This window comes from Piliocolobus tephrosceles, chromosome 3 (genome assembly GCF_002776525.5).
Source record: "Piliocolobus tephrosceles isolate RC106 chromosome 3, ASM277652v3, whole genome shotgun sequence".
In the NCBI taxonomy this organism is placed as follows: Eukaryota; Metazoa; Chordata; class Mammalia; order Primates; family Cercopithecidae; genus Piliocolobus; species Piliocolobus tephrosceles.
In genome coordinates this window covers 182,767,894-182,783,885 of record NC_045436.1, presented here as the reverse complement: position 1 = coordinate 182,783,885, position 15,992 = coordinate 182,767,894, and the positions used below count along the sequence as shown (strand labels likewise).

The window sequence follows — 15,992 nt, the reverse complement described above, 5'->3', positions numbered from 1 at the left end:
TGCCCCCCAGGTTCAAGCGATTCTCCTGCCTCAGCCTCCCAAGTAGCTGGAATTACAGGTGCCTGCCACCACACCTGGCTAATTTTTGTATTTTTAGTAGAGACAGGGTTTCACCAGGTTGGCCAGACTGGTCTTGAACTCCTGACCTCAGGTGATGCATCTGCCTTGGCCTCTGCAGGTGCTGGGATTATAGGCAGGAGCCACCACACTGGTCAAGTTTTTTATTTCTAAAATTACGTGAAAATGTAAAAGTATTCTTTTTTTTTTTTTTTTTGAGGCAGGGTCTCGCTGTGTCGCCCCAGGCTAGAGTGCAGTGGTGTGGTCTGGGCTTACTGCATCTAACGCCTCCCAGTTCAAGTGATTCTCGTGTCTCAGCCTCCCTAGTAGCTGGGACCACAGGCATGCACTACCATGCCTGGCTTATCTTTTGTATTTTAGTAGAGACGGGGTTTTGCCATGTTGGCCAGGCTGGTCTTAAACTCCTGGCATCAAGTGATCCATCTGCCTCGACATCCGTAAGTGCTGGGATTATAGGCATGAATCATGTGCCTAGCAAAAGTAGTTAACTTTTAAGTTTGTGTAATAAAACTTATAGTGTCTCTCTTTTCCCCCCCCACCCCCAGCTATTGAAACCTATTTCAGGGAAATTGAGGGCCCAGTGGGAAATGGGCATTGTTCAAGCAGAAGAAGCTGCAAGCATGTCAGTTGAGGAGCGGAAAGCCAAGTTCACCTTTCTGTACGTGGGGGACCAGCTTCATCTCAACCCTCAAGTAGCCAAGGAGGCTGGCATTGCTGCAGAGTCTTTTGGAGAAATGGCAGAGTCCTCAGGAGTCGGTGAAGAAGCTGCTGAAAACCCCAAGTCTGCGAGGGAAGAGGGCATTCCCATGAAGAGAAGGCGGAGAGCCAAACTGTGTAGCTCTGCAGAGACCCGGGAGAGTGACCCCGATGTAGTGAAGAGTACTCCTCAAAAGACGGCAGAGGCTGACCCCAGAAGAGGAGTAGGGTCTCCTCCTGGGAGGAAGAAGACCACAGCCTCTACGCCACGAAGCAGGAAGGGAGATGCAGCATCCCAGTTTTTGGTCTTCTGTCAAAAACACAGGGATGAGGTCAGTACTAAGTTGTGTTTCATGCTAGCAAGTTTCAGAATTTGGGGAACATCCCTTTAGTGCAGAATCATCTGTTACTCAGCATTATCAGGAGAATCTAGCATGAGTCTTGCATAGATTTTAGATCTAATAAATAAATATTATTAGTGAACAGCCATTCTGACCCTTGAGGAAAAAGATACTTGACTTGCACTCTGGGTTCCTAAAATATCCCTCCTAATGTGGATAAGAAGATACCTAGAATAGGCCAGGCATAGTGGCTCATAATCTCAGTACTTTGAGAGGCCAGGGCGGGAGGATTACTTCAGCTCAGGAGTTTGAGACCAGCCTGGGCAACATGGTGAAACCCCATCTCGACAAAAATTAGCTGGGCATGGTGGCACATGCCTGTAGTCCTAGCTGCTTGGGAGACTGAGGCAGGAGAATCCCTTGTCCTGAGGCAGGAGGATCCCTTGAGTCCTGAAGGCAGGGTTTGCAGTGAGTTGTGATGGCATCACTGCACTCTAGCCTGGGTGACAACAGAGCGACACTGTGTCTTAAAAAATTAAAAAAAACTGGCACAGAGGGACGTGGGTCTCATCAGGCTGCGCTTTGCTTGAAGTGTGTGGCCGTGTCCTTAATGTGTGACTCTAGGTTAGCATTTTCTCCAGCAGTCTGTTCTGAAGCTTCCAGTGCAGGATGTGCTCGTCTATAAAGCTCATTGTACTCACTGGCACTGAGGGTGTTGATTTATTTTCCTGACATTTAAAAGGGCAGCAATGTGATTAAGACATTTATATAATTTTCTTAATTGTTTACATAAAACACACAGTCTGTTAGTACATAATAAAGGCTGTAAAGAACTGAAGGAGTTGGGTTCCCCACTTCCAACTTTTGGTTAGGTGACTTCAAGTGGGAGATAGTCTAGTGCTTAAAAGGCTTTTTTTAAGTGTTCATTTTAAATTTACTTCCATAGGAATTTTCCATTCAGCAGTCTAAATCTATGTGGTGATTAAAGGTATCAAAAACAATAGTGTCGGCCAGGCGCAGTGGCTCACACCTGTAATCCCAGCACTTTGGGAAGCTGAGATGGGCGGATTACGAGGTCAGGAGTTCGAGACCATCCTGGCCAACATGGTGAAACCCCGTTTCTACTGAAAATACAAAAAAAAAATTAGCTGGGTGTGGTGGTGCCTGCCTGTAATCCCAGCTACTCGGGAGGCTGAGGCAGGAGAATGGCTTAAACCCAGGAGGCGGAGCTTGCAGTGAGCTGAGATCCGGCCACTGCACTCCAGTCTGGGCGACAGAGTGAGACTCCGCCTCAAAAAAAAAAAAAAAGTCTGTCTTCAGAAAATTTTCCATGAATCTTTAACCAGCATGTATTTTGTGGCAGGCAGCATGGCACAATAAGGAGCCATGAGGAGTTCAGGCAGAGATGCATAAATAGGTGACTGTGGGTATTCTAAGAAATCTACTGGACATGATTTTTTTGTCCCTCTGTGGGATCTGGAAATTCTACCAGAGAAAGGCATTTGAGTGATACCTTCAAGAGTAATCCATGGCTGGGCGCGGTGGCTCACGCCTATAATCCCAGCACATTGGGAGGCCAAGGTGGGCCAATCACCTGAGGTTAGGGGTTGAGGCCAGCCTGGCCAACATGGTAAAACCCTGTCTCTACTAAAAATACAAAAATTAGCTGGGCATGATGGTGTGTGCCTGTAATCCCAGCTACTCAGGAGGCTGAGGCAGGAGAATCACTTGAACTGGGAGGCAGAGGCCATAGTGAGCTGAAATCATGCCACTTCACTCCAGCCTGGGTAATCCATAGGGCTTTTCTCAGGAATACAAGGGTGATCTGATGTTAGAAAGCTATTATTGTGACTTACTGTGTAATGCTCATCTCCATAGAGGGAGAAAAGGCATTTGATAAAATTCATTGCTTTTTTTATTAAGTAAACACCCCGTATTTATGGGGTTATGTGATATTTTGGTGCATGTATTAAAGTTCATTGCTTTTTCTCCTTGGGAGGCTGAGGTGGGAGGATTGCTTGAGCCCAGGAGTTTTGAGGTTACAGTGAGCTGTGATTGTGCCACAGCTTTCCAGCTTAGGTGACAGAGTGAGAGACTGTCTCAGAGAAAGAAAAGAAAGGCTGAGTGTGGCGGCTCACACCTGTAATCCCAGCACTTTGGGAGGGTGAGGTAGGAGGATTGTTTGAGCCCAGGAGTTTGAGACCAGCCTGGGCAACATGAAACCCTGTCTCTAAAAAAAATTTTTTTAAAAATTAACCAGATATGATGGCATGTGCCTGTAGTCCCAGCTACTTGGGAGGTTGAGGCAAGAGCTTGAGTCCAGAAGTTTAAGGCTGTGGTGAACCATGATCATGCCAGTGCACTCTAGTCTGAGCCACAGAGTGAGACCCTGCCTTAAACAAAAAAATTATTGCTTATTGATAAAAGGTTACTAAACCAGGAATAAAAGGGAACTTCCTAAATCTATTGAAGGATATGTATCAGAAGCTTTCATCAAGGATATTACTGATGAAACTTTAGAAGCATTCTCTTTAGGCCAGACGCGGTGGCTCATGCCTGTAATCCCAGCACTTTGGGAGGCTGAGGTGGGTCGATCACCTGAGGTCAGGAATTCAAGAACAGCCTGGCCAACATGGTGAAACCCCGTCTCTACCAAAATTATAAAAAATAAGCTGGGTGTGGTGGCGGGCACCTGTAGTTCCAGCTACTTGGGAGGCTGAGGCAGGAGAATCGTTTGAACCCAAGAGGTGGAAGTTGCAGTGAGCCAAGATCGTGCCACTGCACTCCAGCCTGGCGACAGAGCAAGACTCCGTCTCAAAGAAAAAAAAAGCATTCTCTTTAAAATCATGAACGAGGGCCAGCTACAATGGCTCGCACCTGTAATCCCAGCATTTCAGGAGGCTGAGATGGGTGGATCACTGAAGGTCAGGAGTTCGAGACCAGCATGGCCGACGTGGTGAAACCCCATCTCTACTAAAAATACAAAATTTTGCCAGGTGTGGTGGCGAGTGATTCAGAAAGGAGAATCAGTTGAACCTGGGAGGTGGAGGTTGCAGTGAGCCCAAATCATACCACTGCACTCCAGCCTGGGCAACACAGTAAGACTCTGTCTCAAAAAAAAAAAAAAAGAGAAAAAAAAAAAGAATGAGACAGGAAACCATTTTTCACCATTTAATAAACATTGTACTGAAGATACTAGCCAATATGAGGCCGGGCACGGTGGCTTATGCCTGTAATCCCAACACTTTGGAGGCCGAGGTGGGCGGATTACTTGAGGTCAGAAGTTCAAGACCAGCCTGGCCAACATGGTGAAACCCCGTCTCTACTAGAAATAAAAAATAATTAGCCAGGTGTGGTGATGCGTGCCTGTAATCCCAACTAATCAGGAGGCCGAGGCAGGAGAATTGCTGGAACCTGGAGGCAGAGGTTGCAGTGAGCTGAGATCACGCTACTGCACTGCAGCTTGGACAACAGAACGCATCTTCATCTCTAAGAAAATGAGAGCCAGTATTATAAAGGAATAAATAAAGCTGTCATTGTTTGCAGAAGTCTATGTAGAAAGCTCAAGAGAATGTACAGAAAATCTTTTAGAATTAATAGTTCGCCAAAATTGGTGGATATAAAATTAACATACAAGTGCAGCATCAAAGAGGAAATGTAATGTTAAAAAAGATACCATTGATAATAGAAACAAAAATGTCAGGTACTGTGGAATCAGTATTATGAAATATGCATGTAACTTTGGAGAAAAATAACATATTTTAGCAGACCCCAATAAAGATATATTTATATATGGGAAGATTCAAGCTTCTGAAGTTGTCAATTCTCCCTTTAATAATCTATAAATTCAGTATAATTCTAATAAAACTTCTTTTTTTATTTTTTTGAGACGGAGTCTTGCTCTGTCGCCCAGGCTGGAGTGCAGTGGCCGGATCTCAGTTCACTGCAAGCTCCGCCTCCCGGGTTTACCATTCTCCTGCCTCAGCCTCCGGAGTAGCTGGGACTACAGGCGCCCGCCACCTCGGCCGGCTACTTTTTTGTATTTTTAGTAGAGACGGGGTTTCACCATGTTAGCCAGGATGGTCTCGATCTCCTGACCTCGAGATCCGCCCATCTCGGCCTCCCAAAGTGCTGGGATTACAGGCTTGAGCCACCGCGCCCAGCCTCTAATAAAACTTCTAACAGGAATTTCTTTGCGCTTTGTAAGTGGATGCTGATGTGGCCACATTTGAAGAGAGGCTTGGCCTAAGGACTTGCTCTACCAGATAAGAAGTTCTGTTATTTAAGCCCTTTATTTGCGGAATCACCATGGCGGCTGGGACCCTGTATACGTATCCTGAAAACTGGAGGGCCTTCAAGGCTCTCATCGCTGCTCAGTACAGCGGGGCTCAGGTCCGCGTGCTCTCCGCACCCCCCCACTTCCATTTTGGCCAAACCAACTGCACCCCTGAATTTCTCCGCAAATTTCCTGCCGGCAAGGTTCCGGCATTTGGGGTGACGATGGATTCTGTGTGTTTGAGAGCAACGCCATTGCCTACTATGTGAGCAACGAGGAGCTGCGGGGAAGTACTCCAGAGGCAGCAGCCCAGGTGGTGCAGTGGGTGAGCTTTGCTGATTCCGATACAGTGCCCCCAGCCACTACCTGGATATTCCCCACCTTGGGCATCATGCACCACAACAAACAGGCCACTGAGAATGCAAAGGAGGAAGTGAGGCGAATTCTGGGGCTGCTGGATGCTCACTTGAAGACGAGGACTTTTCTGGTGGGCGAACAAGTGACATTGGCTGACATCACAGTTGTCTGCACCCTGTTACGGCTCTATAAGCAGGTCCTAGAGCCTTCTTTCCGCCAGGCCTTTCCCAATACCAACCGCTGGTTCCTCACCTGCATTAATCAGCCCCAGTTCCGGGCTGTCTTGGGGGAAGTGAAGCTGTGTGAGAAGATGGCCCAGTTTGATGCTAAAAAGTTTGCAGAGACCCAGCCTAAAAAAGATACACCACGGAAAGAGAAGGGTTCACGGGAAGAGAAGCAGAAGCCCCAGGCTGAGCGGAAGGAGGAGAAAAAGGCAGCTGCCCCTGCTCCTGAGGAGGAGATGGATGAATGTGAGCAGGCGCTGGCTGCTGAGCCCAAGGCCAAGGACCCCTTCGCTCACTTGCCCAAGAGTACCTTTGTGTTGGATGAATTTAAGCGCAAGTACTCCAATGAGGACACACTCTCTGTGGCACTGCCATATTTCTGGGAACACTTTGATAAGGACGGCTGGTCCCTGTGGTACTCAGAGTATCGCTTCCCTGAAGAACTCACTCAGACCTTCATGAGCTGCAATCTCATCACTGGAATGTTCCAGCGACTGGACAAGCTGAGGAAGAATGCCTTCGCCAGTGTCATCCTCTTTGGAACCAACAATAGCAGCTCCATTTCTGGAGTCTGGGTCTTCCAAGGCCAGGAGCTTGCCTTTCCGCTGAGTCCAGATTGGCAGGTGGACTACGAGTCATACACATGGCGGAAACTGGATCCTGGCAGCGAGGAGACCCAGACGCTGGTTCCAGAGTACTTTTCCTGGGAGGGGGCCTTCCAGCATGTGGGCAAAACCTTCAATCAGGGCAAGATCTTCAAGTGAACATCTCTTGCCATTGCCTAGCTGCCTGCACCTGCCCTTCAGGGAGATGGGGGTCATTAAAGGAAACTGAACATTGAAAAAAAAAAAAAAAGTTCTGTTATTTAAAATAACAGTATTTGGCCAGGTGCAGTGGCTTACACCTGTAATCCCAGCACTTTGGGAGGCCGAGGCGTGCACATCACCGGAGGTCAGGAGTCTGAGACCAGCCTGGCCAACATGATGAAACACTGTCTCTACTAAAAATATAAAAATTATTCGGGCGTGGTGGCAGGTGCCTGTAATCCCAGCTACTTGGGAGGCTGAGGCAGGAGAATTCTTGAACCTGATAGGCAGAGGTTGCAGTGAACTGGGATTGTGCCATTGTACTCCAGCCTGAGTGACAGAGCAAGACTCTGTCTCGTAAAAAATAAAATAGCAATATTCACGCAGGACAGTCATATGGTCCAAGATGGGGCCCACAACAGGCTCCTGAGCATGTGGACATGGATGGGAAAGGGCTGCAGAACAGCTGGGTGGGATGTCTGCAGTGGACATGGTGCTTGGACCACTGGTGGTTTATGAACTTGGCCAGCATGGGAGAGGAGCTTTGTCACCAAGGATTTCTTAAACAAGCCAAACTGATAACAGGCTATAAAGGAACTATGTATGTTAACATGAAAATCTAGGCCAGGCATGGTGGCTCACACCTGTAATCCCAGTACTTTGGGAGGCTAAAGCAGGAGGGTTGCCTGAGCCACTGCACCACTTCAGCCTGGGTGACAGAGACCCTGGCTCAAAAAAAGAAAAAATTCTTATGTGTCAAGGACACCATGAACACAGTGAAAGGAAAAATTCTGTAAAGAGCCGAAACACTTCTGAAGGAGAAGGGCAAATTTCTTGGAGAGCCAGTAAGTGCATCAGGAGATGCTGCTTAACTGCGGCCATGCCCAGGGAGCTGTATGTTACGATCCTGGTGGGGTGGTCCTTCTCAGCCATCAGGTGAGCAGACATCAGACTCAGAACAGCCGAGGATTGAGAAGATGAGCAACAGTGGGACTCCTCGTACAATGCTGGTAAAACATCATTTATTACACCTGTTTTGAGAGAAATTTGGCAATATCTAGTGAAATTGAAGATGTGCTTTTTTTCCTCGTACAGTTTTACTCCTATTTACCCTAGAGTAATTTTGCCCTTGCACCCAAAGAGAGACCACAGTGTCCAAAACCAAAAAGTTACCGAGTGACAGACTATGGTGTATTCCTACAGTGTGACTACACATCAGTTAAAGTGAACTCATTGGATGTCAAAGAAGAAACAAATTGCTGAAGGGTGTGCACATTCTATCACTTGTGTAAAGTTTGAAAAGGGCCACATACCCATAATTGAGTTTAACCTATCCCTTTCTCTGCGTCCATCTAAAAAGTGTAAGTGGGCAGCTGTGAAGGTGTGTGCCTCTCTCCAGGAGCCAAGAGGTCTACCCAGGGAGGAGCCATTAACACCTGGTGGAGTAGCTGTGGTCATTGTTGGATATAAAATGATACAAAGCAGGACAGGCGCAAGGTGGGAGGATCACTTGAGGCGAGGAGTTTGAGACCAGCCTGGACAACATAGCAAGATCTTATCTCCACCAAAACTAAACTAAAATAAAATGGTTTAAAGCACTCAGCAATGTGTGGACAGCCACCGTTTCAGGCATGTTGGGGGAGGGTGCAGTGGCAAGCTCTGATTGGACACCTCAGTGTTTGACAGCTAGGCCTGCACAGGGTGGGTGAGGTGCTGTATGCTCTTGGGCCCTGGAAGGAGGGTGAGGCTGTGTTGGGTGGGAACTGCCCCGTCAGCCACTCTGGCATGTTGCTTGGCTGTGTCTCCACAACCTGTTCACTAGTTTGGAATTGTGAAAAAAAGTGGGTACCTGAGAAAGCCACTGTCCAAAGACCACCCTGTTGGCTTTTTGGGACCCAAGTTGATCTCAGGTGGTCCTTCTAGTGCTAAGAAATGTGCCAAAAACGAAAGTCTGGATTGGCACTGTACTAAAAGTAATATAAAACCAAACTGAAGGTGTACAGTTAAAATTGAGTTCTGGGCAGGGTGCAGTGGCTCACACCTGTAATTGCAGCACCTTGGGAGGCCGAGGAGGGCAGGCTGCTTGAGGCTGGTAGTTCGAGAACAGCCTGGGCAATACAGTGAGACTCCCATCTCTACAAAAAAAAACAAGAAAATTAACAGGGCATGATGGTGCACACCTGTAGTCTCAGCTACTCAGGAGGCCCAGGCAGGAGGACCACTTGAGCCTGGAAGGTCGAGGCTGCAGTGAGCCATCATTGTGCCGCTGCACCCCAGTTTGGATGACAGAGCAAGATCCTGTCAAAGCAAAAACTACCAAAAATGGAGCTCTGTATTAATGTCCAGCACTGCCTTGCCCACCCCTGGTCACTGATGGAAGGCCCGTGGGGCCTCCCTTCCCTCCACTGGACTCTGGCTGGGTGGTTTTGAGGAATTTTCTATTAGAAAAGCAGTGACTATTAGGATGCTCTTTATAACTGTTCTGTAATAAGCAATTCTAAACTTGAAGAAGCTCCTCCCTGCTTCCATCTATCTAGGTCTTTCTACATTGTTTTTTCTTTTTTGGGAGCGCTGGTACACACAAGGATGGTTTTTGTTGGGTTGTCTGTTAACCAATGGCCGTCCCTTGAGATATCGAGTCAGGTGGAGCTTCCCTGCTGTTTCCTGGACCTTCCTTTTCTAGGGTGCCTAGATGGAAGGCTGACTTCAGGACTTTTTGTTGCTACTTGCTGACTCTTTAGAAGTCATTTTCTTTTTCTTCTTCTTCTTCTTCTTCTTCTTTTTTTTTTTTTTTGAGATGGAGTTTTGCATTGTCACCCAGGCTGGAGTGTGAAAGAGCCACCTTGGCCCACTACAACCTCCTCCTCCTGGGTTCAAGCGATTCTCCTGTCTCAGCCTCCTGAGTTGCTGGGACCACAGGCACACGCCACCACGTCTGGCTAATTTTTGTATTTTTAGTAGAGATTGGGGTTTCATTATGTTGGCCAGGCTGGTCTTGAACTCCTGACCTCAGGTGATCCACCTGCCTTGGCCTCCCAAAGTCCTGGGATTACAGGTGTGAGCCACTGCACCCAGCCTAGAGGTCACTTTCTAACTTTGTTTCTCCCTACTAGTGAAGAAATGTACTTCTTTACATATATATAAAGATTTTTTGTTTTTGTTTTTGAGACAGGGTCTTACTCTGTCGCCCAGGCTGGAGTGCAGTGGAGCAATCATGACTCGCCACAGCCTTGACCTCCCTAGGCTCAAGTGATTTTCCCACCTCAGCCACCCTAGTAGCTGGGACTAGAGCCATGTGCCACCATGCCTGGCTAACTTCTATTTTTTATAGGGATGAGGTCTCGCTATGTTGCCTAATCTGGACTCAAACTCCTGGCCTCAACCTGAAGTGATCCTCCTACCTCAGCCTCCCACAGTGCTGGGATTACAGGCGTGAGCCAGTGCGCCTGGCTGGCTCCAGTATAAGCAGCATTTTCACTAGCAGGTTTTTTTGGCCTGATTTTTTTTTTTTTTTTTTTGAGACGTAGTCTTGCAATGTCGTCAGGCTGCAGTGCAGTGGCATGATCTCAGCTCACTGCAACCTCTGCCAGCTCACTGCAACGTCCGCCTCCCAGGTTCAAACGATTCTCTTGCCTTAGCCTCCCAAGTAGCTGGGATTACACGTGCCCGCCACCACGCCCAGCTAATGTTTGTATTTTTAGTAGAGACAGGGTTTCACCATGTTGGCCAGGCTGGTCTCAAACTCCTAACCTCGTGATCTGCCCGCCTTGGCCTCCCAAAGTGCTGGGATTACAGGTGTGAGCCACTGTGCCTGGTTTGGCTTGAATTTTGAATTTTTTTTTTTTTTTTAAATTTTTGAGACAGGGTCTCACTGTGTTGCCCAGGCTGGATTGCAGTGGCGCAATCACAGCTCACTGCAACTTCCGCCTTCTGGGTTCAAGCGATCCTCTCCTGTCAGCCTCCCTAGTAGCTGGGACTACTGGCACGTGCCACCACATCCAGCTAATTGTTGTATTTTTAGTTGAGATGGGGTTTCACCATGTTGGCTAGGCTGGTCTCAAACGCCTGACCTCAGGTGATCTGCCCACCTCGGCCTCCATAAGGGCTGGGATTACAGGCGTGAGCCACTGCACCAGCCTGAGTTTTCAATTTTTAAAGCCTTTTCTACCTTTCCTGATCCTAATTTTTATACATCCATTGGAGTGGAACCAGTGCTTTATGTCTCAGTTCTTTGTACATGCGTTGGTATTAGTTCTATTGTTGCATAACAAGTTACCTCAAAATTTAGTGACTTAAAACAACAGCATAGATTTATTGTCTCAGTTTCTGTGGGCCAGGAATTTGGCAACTGCTTAGTTTAGTGGTTCTGCCTCAGGGTCTCGTAAAGTTGCATTTAAGATGTTACCTGGGGCTACATCATCCTAAGGCTTGACTGATGCTGGAGGGTCTGCTTCCAGGGTACCTCCCCTCACTCATGCTGCTGGCAGGAGGCCTCGGTTCGTCACCATGTGGCCCTCTCCGTAGGGCTGCTGGCGTGTCCTCACAACTGGATGGGGGCTGGCTTTCTCCAGAGCAAGTGATCCAAAAAAGAGCAAGGTGGATATCTTTTATGCTCTACACTTGGAGTCATATGCAACCATTTCTGCACTGTGATATTGATTACGCCGTAAGCAGTAGTGGGGGTTTGAGCTCCAGGAGGCAGGGGTCACGGAGGGGTGGGGGGTCGTCTTGGAGGATGGATACCTAAACATTCTTAGTGAAGCCTGAAAACAAAAGGAAACTCTAAAAAGTGTTGGGGGTAGCACAGTGCAGTGCCTCATGCCTGTAATCCCAGCACTTTGGGAGGCCGTGGCGGGCAGATCACTTGAGGTCAGGAGTTCAAGACCAGCCTGGCCCACATGGTGAAACCCCCGTCTCTACTAAAAATACAAAAATTAGCCAGGTATGGTGGCGCATGCCTATAACCCCAGCTACTCAGGAGGCTAAGGTGGGAGAATCACTTGAATCCAGGAGGCAGAGGTTGCAGCGAGCTGAGATCACGTCATTGTACTCCAACTTGGGCCACAGTGAGACTGTCTTTTTAAAAAAAAAAAAAAAAAAAAATGTGTAGGGAGCAGGTGGGATGAAGGATGAAGGAGGGGAATGTGATCTGAAGACTGATTTGTAGAGTCGCCAATTATATTGGCAATGTTTTAGTCAGCTGTGGGATTGCGGAAATTTGGTTTTCTATGTTTTTTGGTATGTTTTAAATTTTTATTTATTTTTGAGACAGAATCTTACTCTGTTTCCCAGGCTGGAATGCAGTGGCACAATCGTAGGTCACTGCAGCCCTGAACTCCTAGGCTGCAGTGATGCTTCCACCTCCACTTCCCAAGTAGCTGTGACTATAGGCACTTGCCACCATTCCCAGCTAATTTAAAAATAATTGTTTTTTTTTGTTTTTTTTTAAACACGATCTTGCTCTGTTGCCTAGGCTGGTCTCAAACTCCTGGCCTCAAGTGATCTTCCCACTTGGACCTCCCAAAATGTTGGGATTATAGGCGTGAGCCACTGTGTCCAGCTTGTTTTGGAGATGTTAAGAATAAAGAAGTGGCCACTATTGAGTGCTTACCACATGTCAGATACTTGCCAGTATGTTATTGTACCAAAGTATATCTAGTACTCCTCAGAATAACCTTGTAAGATAGATATAAATTATCTCTGCTTTATAGCTGGCTAACCTGAGCTTAAAGTTGTAAGGTTTCAGTGAGATGATGCAGTCAGGAAGTAGAATTGGGACCTGACCCTAATTGTGTGTGTGAGCGTGCACTTTTATGTTTTCAGATCTCGTAACCATCATACCATACGGTTTCGTTGTGAAGCTGGGAGACTTTAATGAGGAGTCATTGCTCTGTTAACCTAAGATGGTGATGACACTTTCCTGGCTTCCCCACAGAAGCCATCTGTGGTGACTGTCTTGTGAGGTGGGGTGATTGCAGGGTGCTGGTGACTCTGCTTTGATGAAGCAGTAAAGGACACTGTTACGATTCATCCTAACTGGGGGCTCTGGAGTCATGGTGGGTGATGGGGTGCTAGGGGCAGAGGTGGGTGGAAGGGCAGCAGGCCTATGAAGGAATGTGCTGTGTTGGAGGAGATGAGAGGCAGGTGTGCTGTGGATCCGAAGCCCTGTGCAGAAACTTTCGCTGGTTGAAGAGCTGAGGCCCTTGGAGCTTGAAGAGTTGGGCATGGGTGGGTCATGGCAGCAATCAGGGCAGGGCCTGCTGGGTTGGGAGGGATGTGGCAGGAGTAGGCTTACGCAGGGCTGGGGACAGGCACCCCACAGGGAACACTGGTGGAGTGCTGGAGGTCAGAGCCAGACCTGGAACTGCAGAAGGTGCCCTCGAGGTGGGAGGTCCCAGGCAGTTAGGCTGGGGGTGTCTGCAGGTTGTCTAGAGAGGTGGGTGGGCATTGGTGGATGTTGGTGTCCAGGCCAGGGTGAGGACAGGAGGGAGTGGAGCCCATGACTCCTGCAGGCAACAGGAGGGCAGATGGTGGGGCCATGGGAGGCTATAAGAAGCCATCTATGGTGACTATCTTGTGAGGAGGGGTTTGGGTTTGGGGGCAGAGGTTACCTGTATTGTCTGGGCAGGTGGTAGGTCCAGGTGGTGATGGTAACCAGCCAACACTAACCTGATGGTTCCTTAGCACTGCCAGGTGGAGTGTTACTGCCCCATTTCACAGAGTGGAGGCAGAGACAGTGCCTTCACTCACCAGAGTCCACAGAACTACCTAGTAGAGGAGCCAGCGTAATAGCCGGATCTGGCTCTGGAGCATGCTGGTTGATACCAAGCCAGTCAGCAGACTGTTTCCAAAGGGCTGTTGAGCAGTGAGGGCTCTGTTCTGACTGCTCAGCTCTGCTGTTGTGGCAGGAAGACAGCCATGGGCAGCATGGGAACAAATGTGTGGGGCTGAGATCCAATAAAACATTGTGGACACTGTTGTTTGAATTTCCTGTAATTTTTGTGTCATGAAATATTAGGACATTTTTCAGACATTGAGCAGAAGCAGGTGGTGGGTTACACCTGGCTGGCAGGCATTAGTGTGTCAGCCCTGTGCCCTGCTCTCAAGATCCGTGGCTCTCGGACCTGGGAACACATTAGCAACCCCTGGGAAATCTTTAAATCACTGAGGCCAGACCTGCCGGGTTGGATTGATCTTGGGTGGGACCTAAGCACCATGGGATTTCAAACACCCAGGTTATTACCAGGTGCAGCCAAGGCCCCAGGATCAGACTTCAGTGTGTCTGCGGATCATCCTGGAGACCTTGTAAAAGTGCAGATTCCTGGTAGGCAGGTTGGGGTGGGGCCTGGGAGTCTGCATTTCTAGCATGCTCTGGGTGCTGATGCTGGCAGTCCTCGTGTGGCTGGAAGGTAGGGAAGCCTCGTCTCTTGGCTGTGCAAGGTTGTCTCCGTGTGCTGACTTGGGCTGTGACAGAAGCCAGCTTGCACTCCTTGGTGTGTGCCTTCACCCCTGTCCAGGGCCTGTACGTGAAAGACGAGAGTGGGTGCTGCCCAGTGAGGACACTGAGCTGAGCCCACCTCCATGCTCAGGGGCGGCGTTTGTTCCTGTGGCACTGGCTCTACAGCTAATTTTTCAGGGATGCCTAGAGGCTGGGTCTTAAGTTAGTTAATGGTTTTGGAAAAGTATGTATATATTTTTGTCATGTATCGTTTCCAGCATTTACAGAAGTAGCGTTGAATTGTTTTCACTGGCACTGTTCTCATTTATGAGTTTTTAGTGAGTCACAGCATCAGTTAAGCACTACTTTTCTTTGAAGCTTTTATGGACATAGTTCCATGATGTGGGAATAAAAATGCCACACGCTAAGTTCTAAAGGGCCGTACATTTAATTTCATGCAAAGCAAAACCCAGTGAGTTTTATGGATTTAACTTCTCATTGCACCTTCTCCCGTGCCCACAGGTGGTGGCTGAGCACCCAGATGCTTCAGGTGAGGAGATTGAAGAGCTGCTCAGGTCACAGTGGAGTCTGCTGAGTGAGAAGCAGAGAGCGCGCTACAACACCAAGTTTGCCCTGGTGGCCCCTGTCCAGGCTGAAGAAGACTCTGGTAAACATAGCATTATGCTGATGTCCTCTGCTTGGGTTGACGTGTGTAGTGTAGCAAACTGAGCTCTGGTCTTGGAACTATAGGGAAGTGTGTCCACTCTCCCCGTTTCTGACCCATGGGGTTTGGACCAGCGGTCCAAGTGCATGTGGTCACAGTAAAAACAGCCTCTGCCGTCTGCGTTTCCTGGCTTATAAGAGCTATTCTGTGTGGTCCCGACTGGGCTGTGGCTCCCTTGCTCTCCTGCCCAAGTTGAGCAGCCACTGTGGTCACTGCTGCTGATGGGGCTGTGTAAGAGAGGACGGAAGAAGGAAGGGGAGGGGAAGGTTGTCTCTTGGATTCCAGGCTTACATGATGTGGTAGTGTCAGCCTTCAGGCCTGTGACTTCCGAGGAGGCAGCACTTCCCATACTTCTGAGAGCAGCCCTCCTGGTTTCGGCTGTAGTCTGCACCTTACAGGGGCCTGGAGTGTGGGCTGCTCCTGGCCTGTTTGCCCGAGAGCTCATAGCGCAAGAAGGGTGACTGGACTGACCTTGAATTCAGGTGTCTTTTGGTCCTTCCTAGGCCTTCGACTTGGAAAACAAAAAGTGCTACTTTGCTTTGGGCAGAGCTGACGCTGTAAGATTTGAAGATACGTAACAATGGTTAGATTCGTGATCTGTGTGTGCTTGGACGCAAATTGTGGAAAACTGATATTTGAATGTAAAAATAAGTGACATATTGGGGTATCAATTTAAAATACCAAAGTACTGTATCTCTGAAGATTCATCATTGAGGAGCTCTGGAGAGGCCAAACATAAGGTGTTTCAAGACTCACCTGAAATAAAGTCGGAGCCCAGAAGCAATAGGGTCTGGTCACATGTGCTACTGTCACCTTTCTCTTTCTCAGATGTTTTCATCTTGATTTAGGTGTTTCTAGATCTCTTCACCAACTATCTCATTAATCTTGAATTTTGTTCAGTTTGCTCAGTGTTCATTGCAAATACTGTAATTTAGATTAGCAAGGATATTTAGGACTTGCATATTTTCTTGAAAAGAAAATATTCCTCACTCTATCAATACGCTAAATTTAGAGACATGTTCTTTTTTTTTTTTTTTTTTTTTTTTTTTTTG

The 15,992-nt window shown here is 48.0% G+C and overlaps 2 protein-coding genes across 5 annotated transcripts in view; both read left to right on the top strand.

Annotated features, from left to right (window-relative positions):
- The window catches only part of NSD2 (nuclear receptor binding SET domain protein 2), a 114,701-nt gene that overhangs the window by 48,852 nt on the left and 49,857 nt on the right, over positions 1-15,992 (top strand). For all 4 annotated transcript variants that reach the window (XM_023206776.2, XM_023206777.1, XM_023206778.1 and 1 more), the window contains 2 exons: positions 624-1,106; positions 14,739-14,883. In XM_023206776.2, the coding sequence (XP_023062544.1) occupies positions 624-1,106; positions 14,739-14,883 (628 nt within the window). The remainder of the gene's footprint in view (positions 1-623; positions 1,107-14,738; positions 14,884-15,992) is intronic.
- Positions 5,395-6,827, top strand: LOC111539073 (elongation factor 1-gamma-like). Its single transcript, XM_023206780.2, is given in 2 exon segments — positions 5,395-5,604; positions 5,607-6,827. Coding segments are annotated over 2 exon segments (1,311 nt in total). The 5' UTR covers positions 5,395-5,423; the 3' UTR covers positions 6,737-6,827.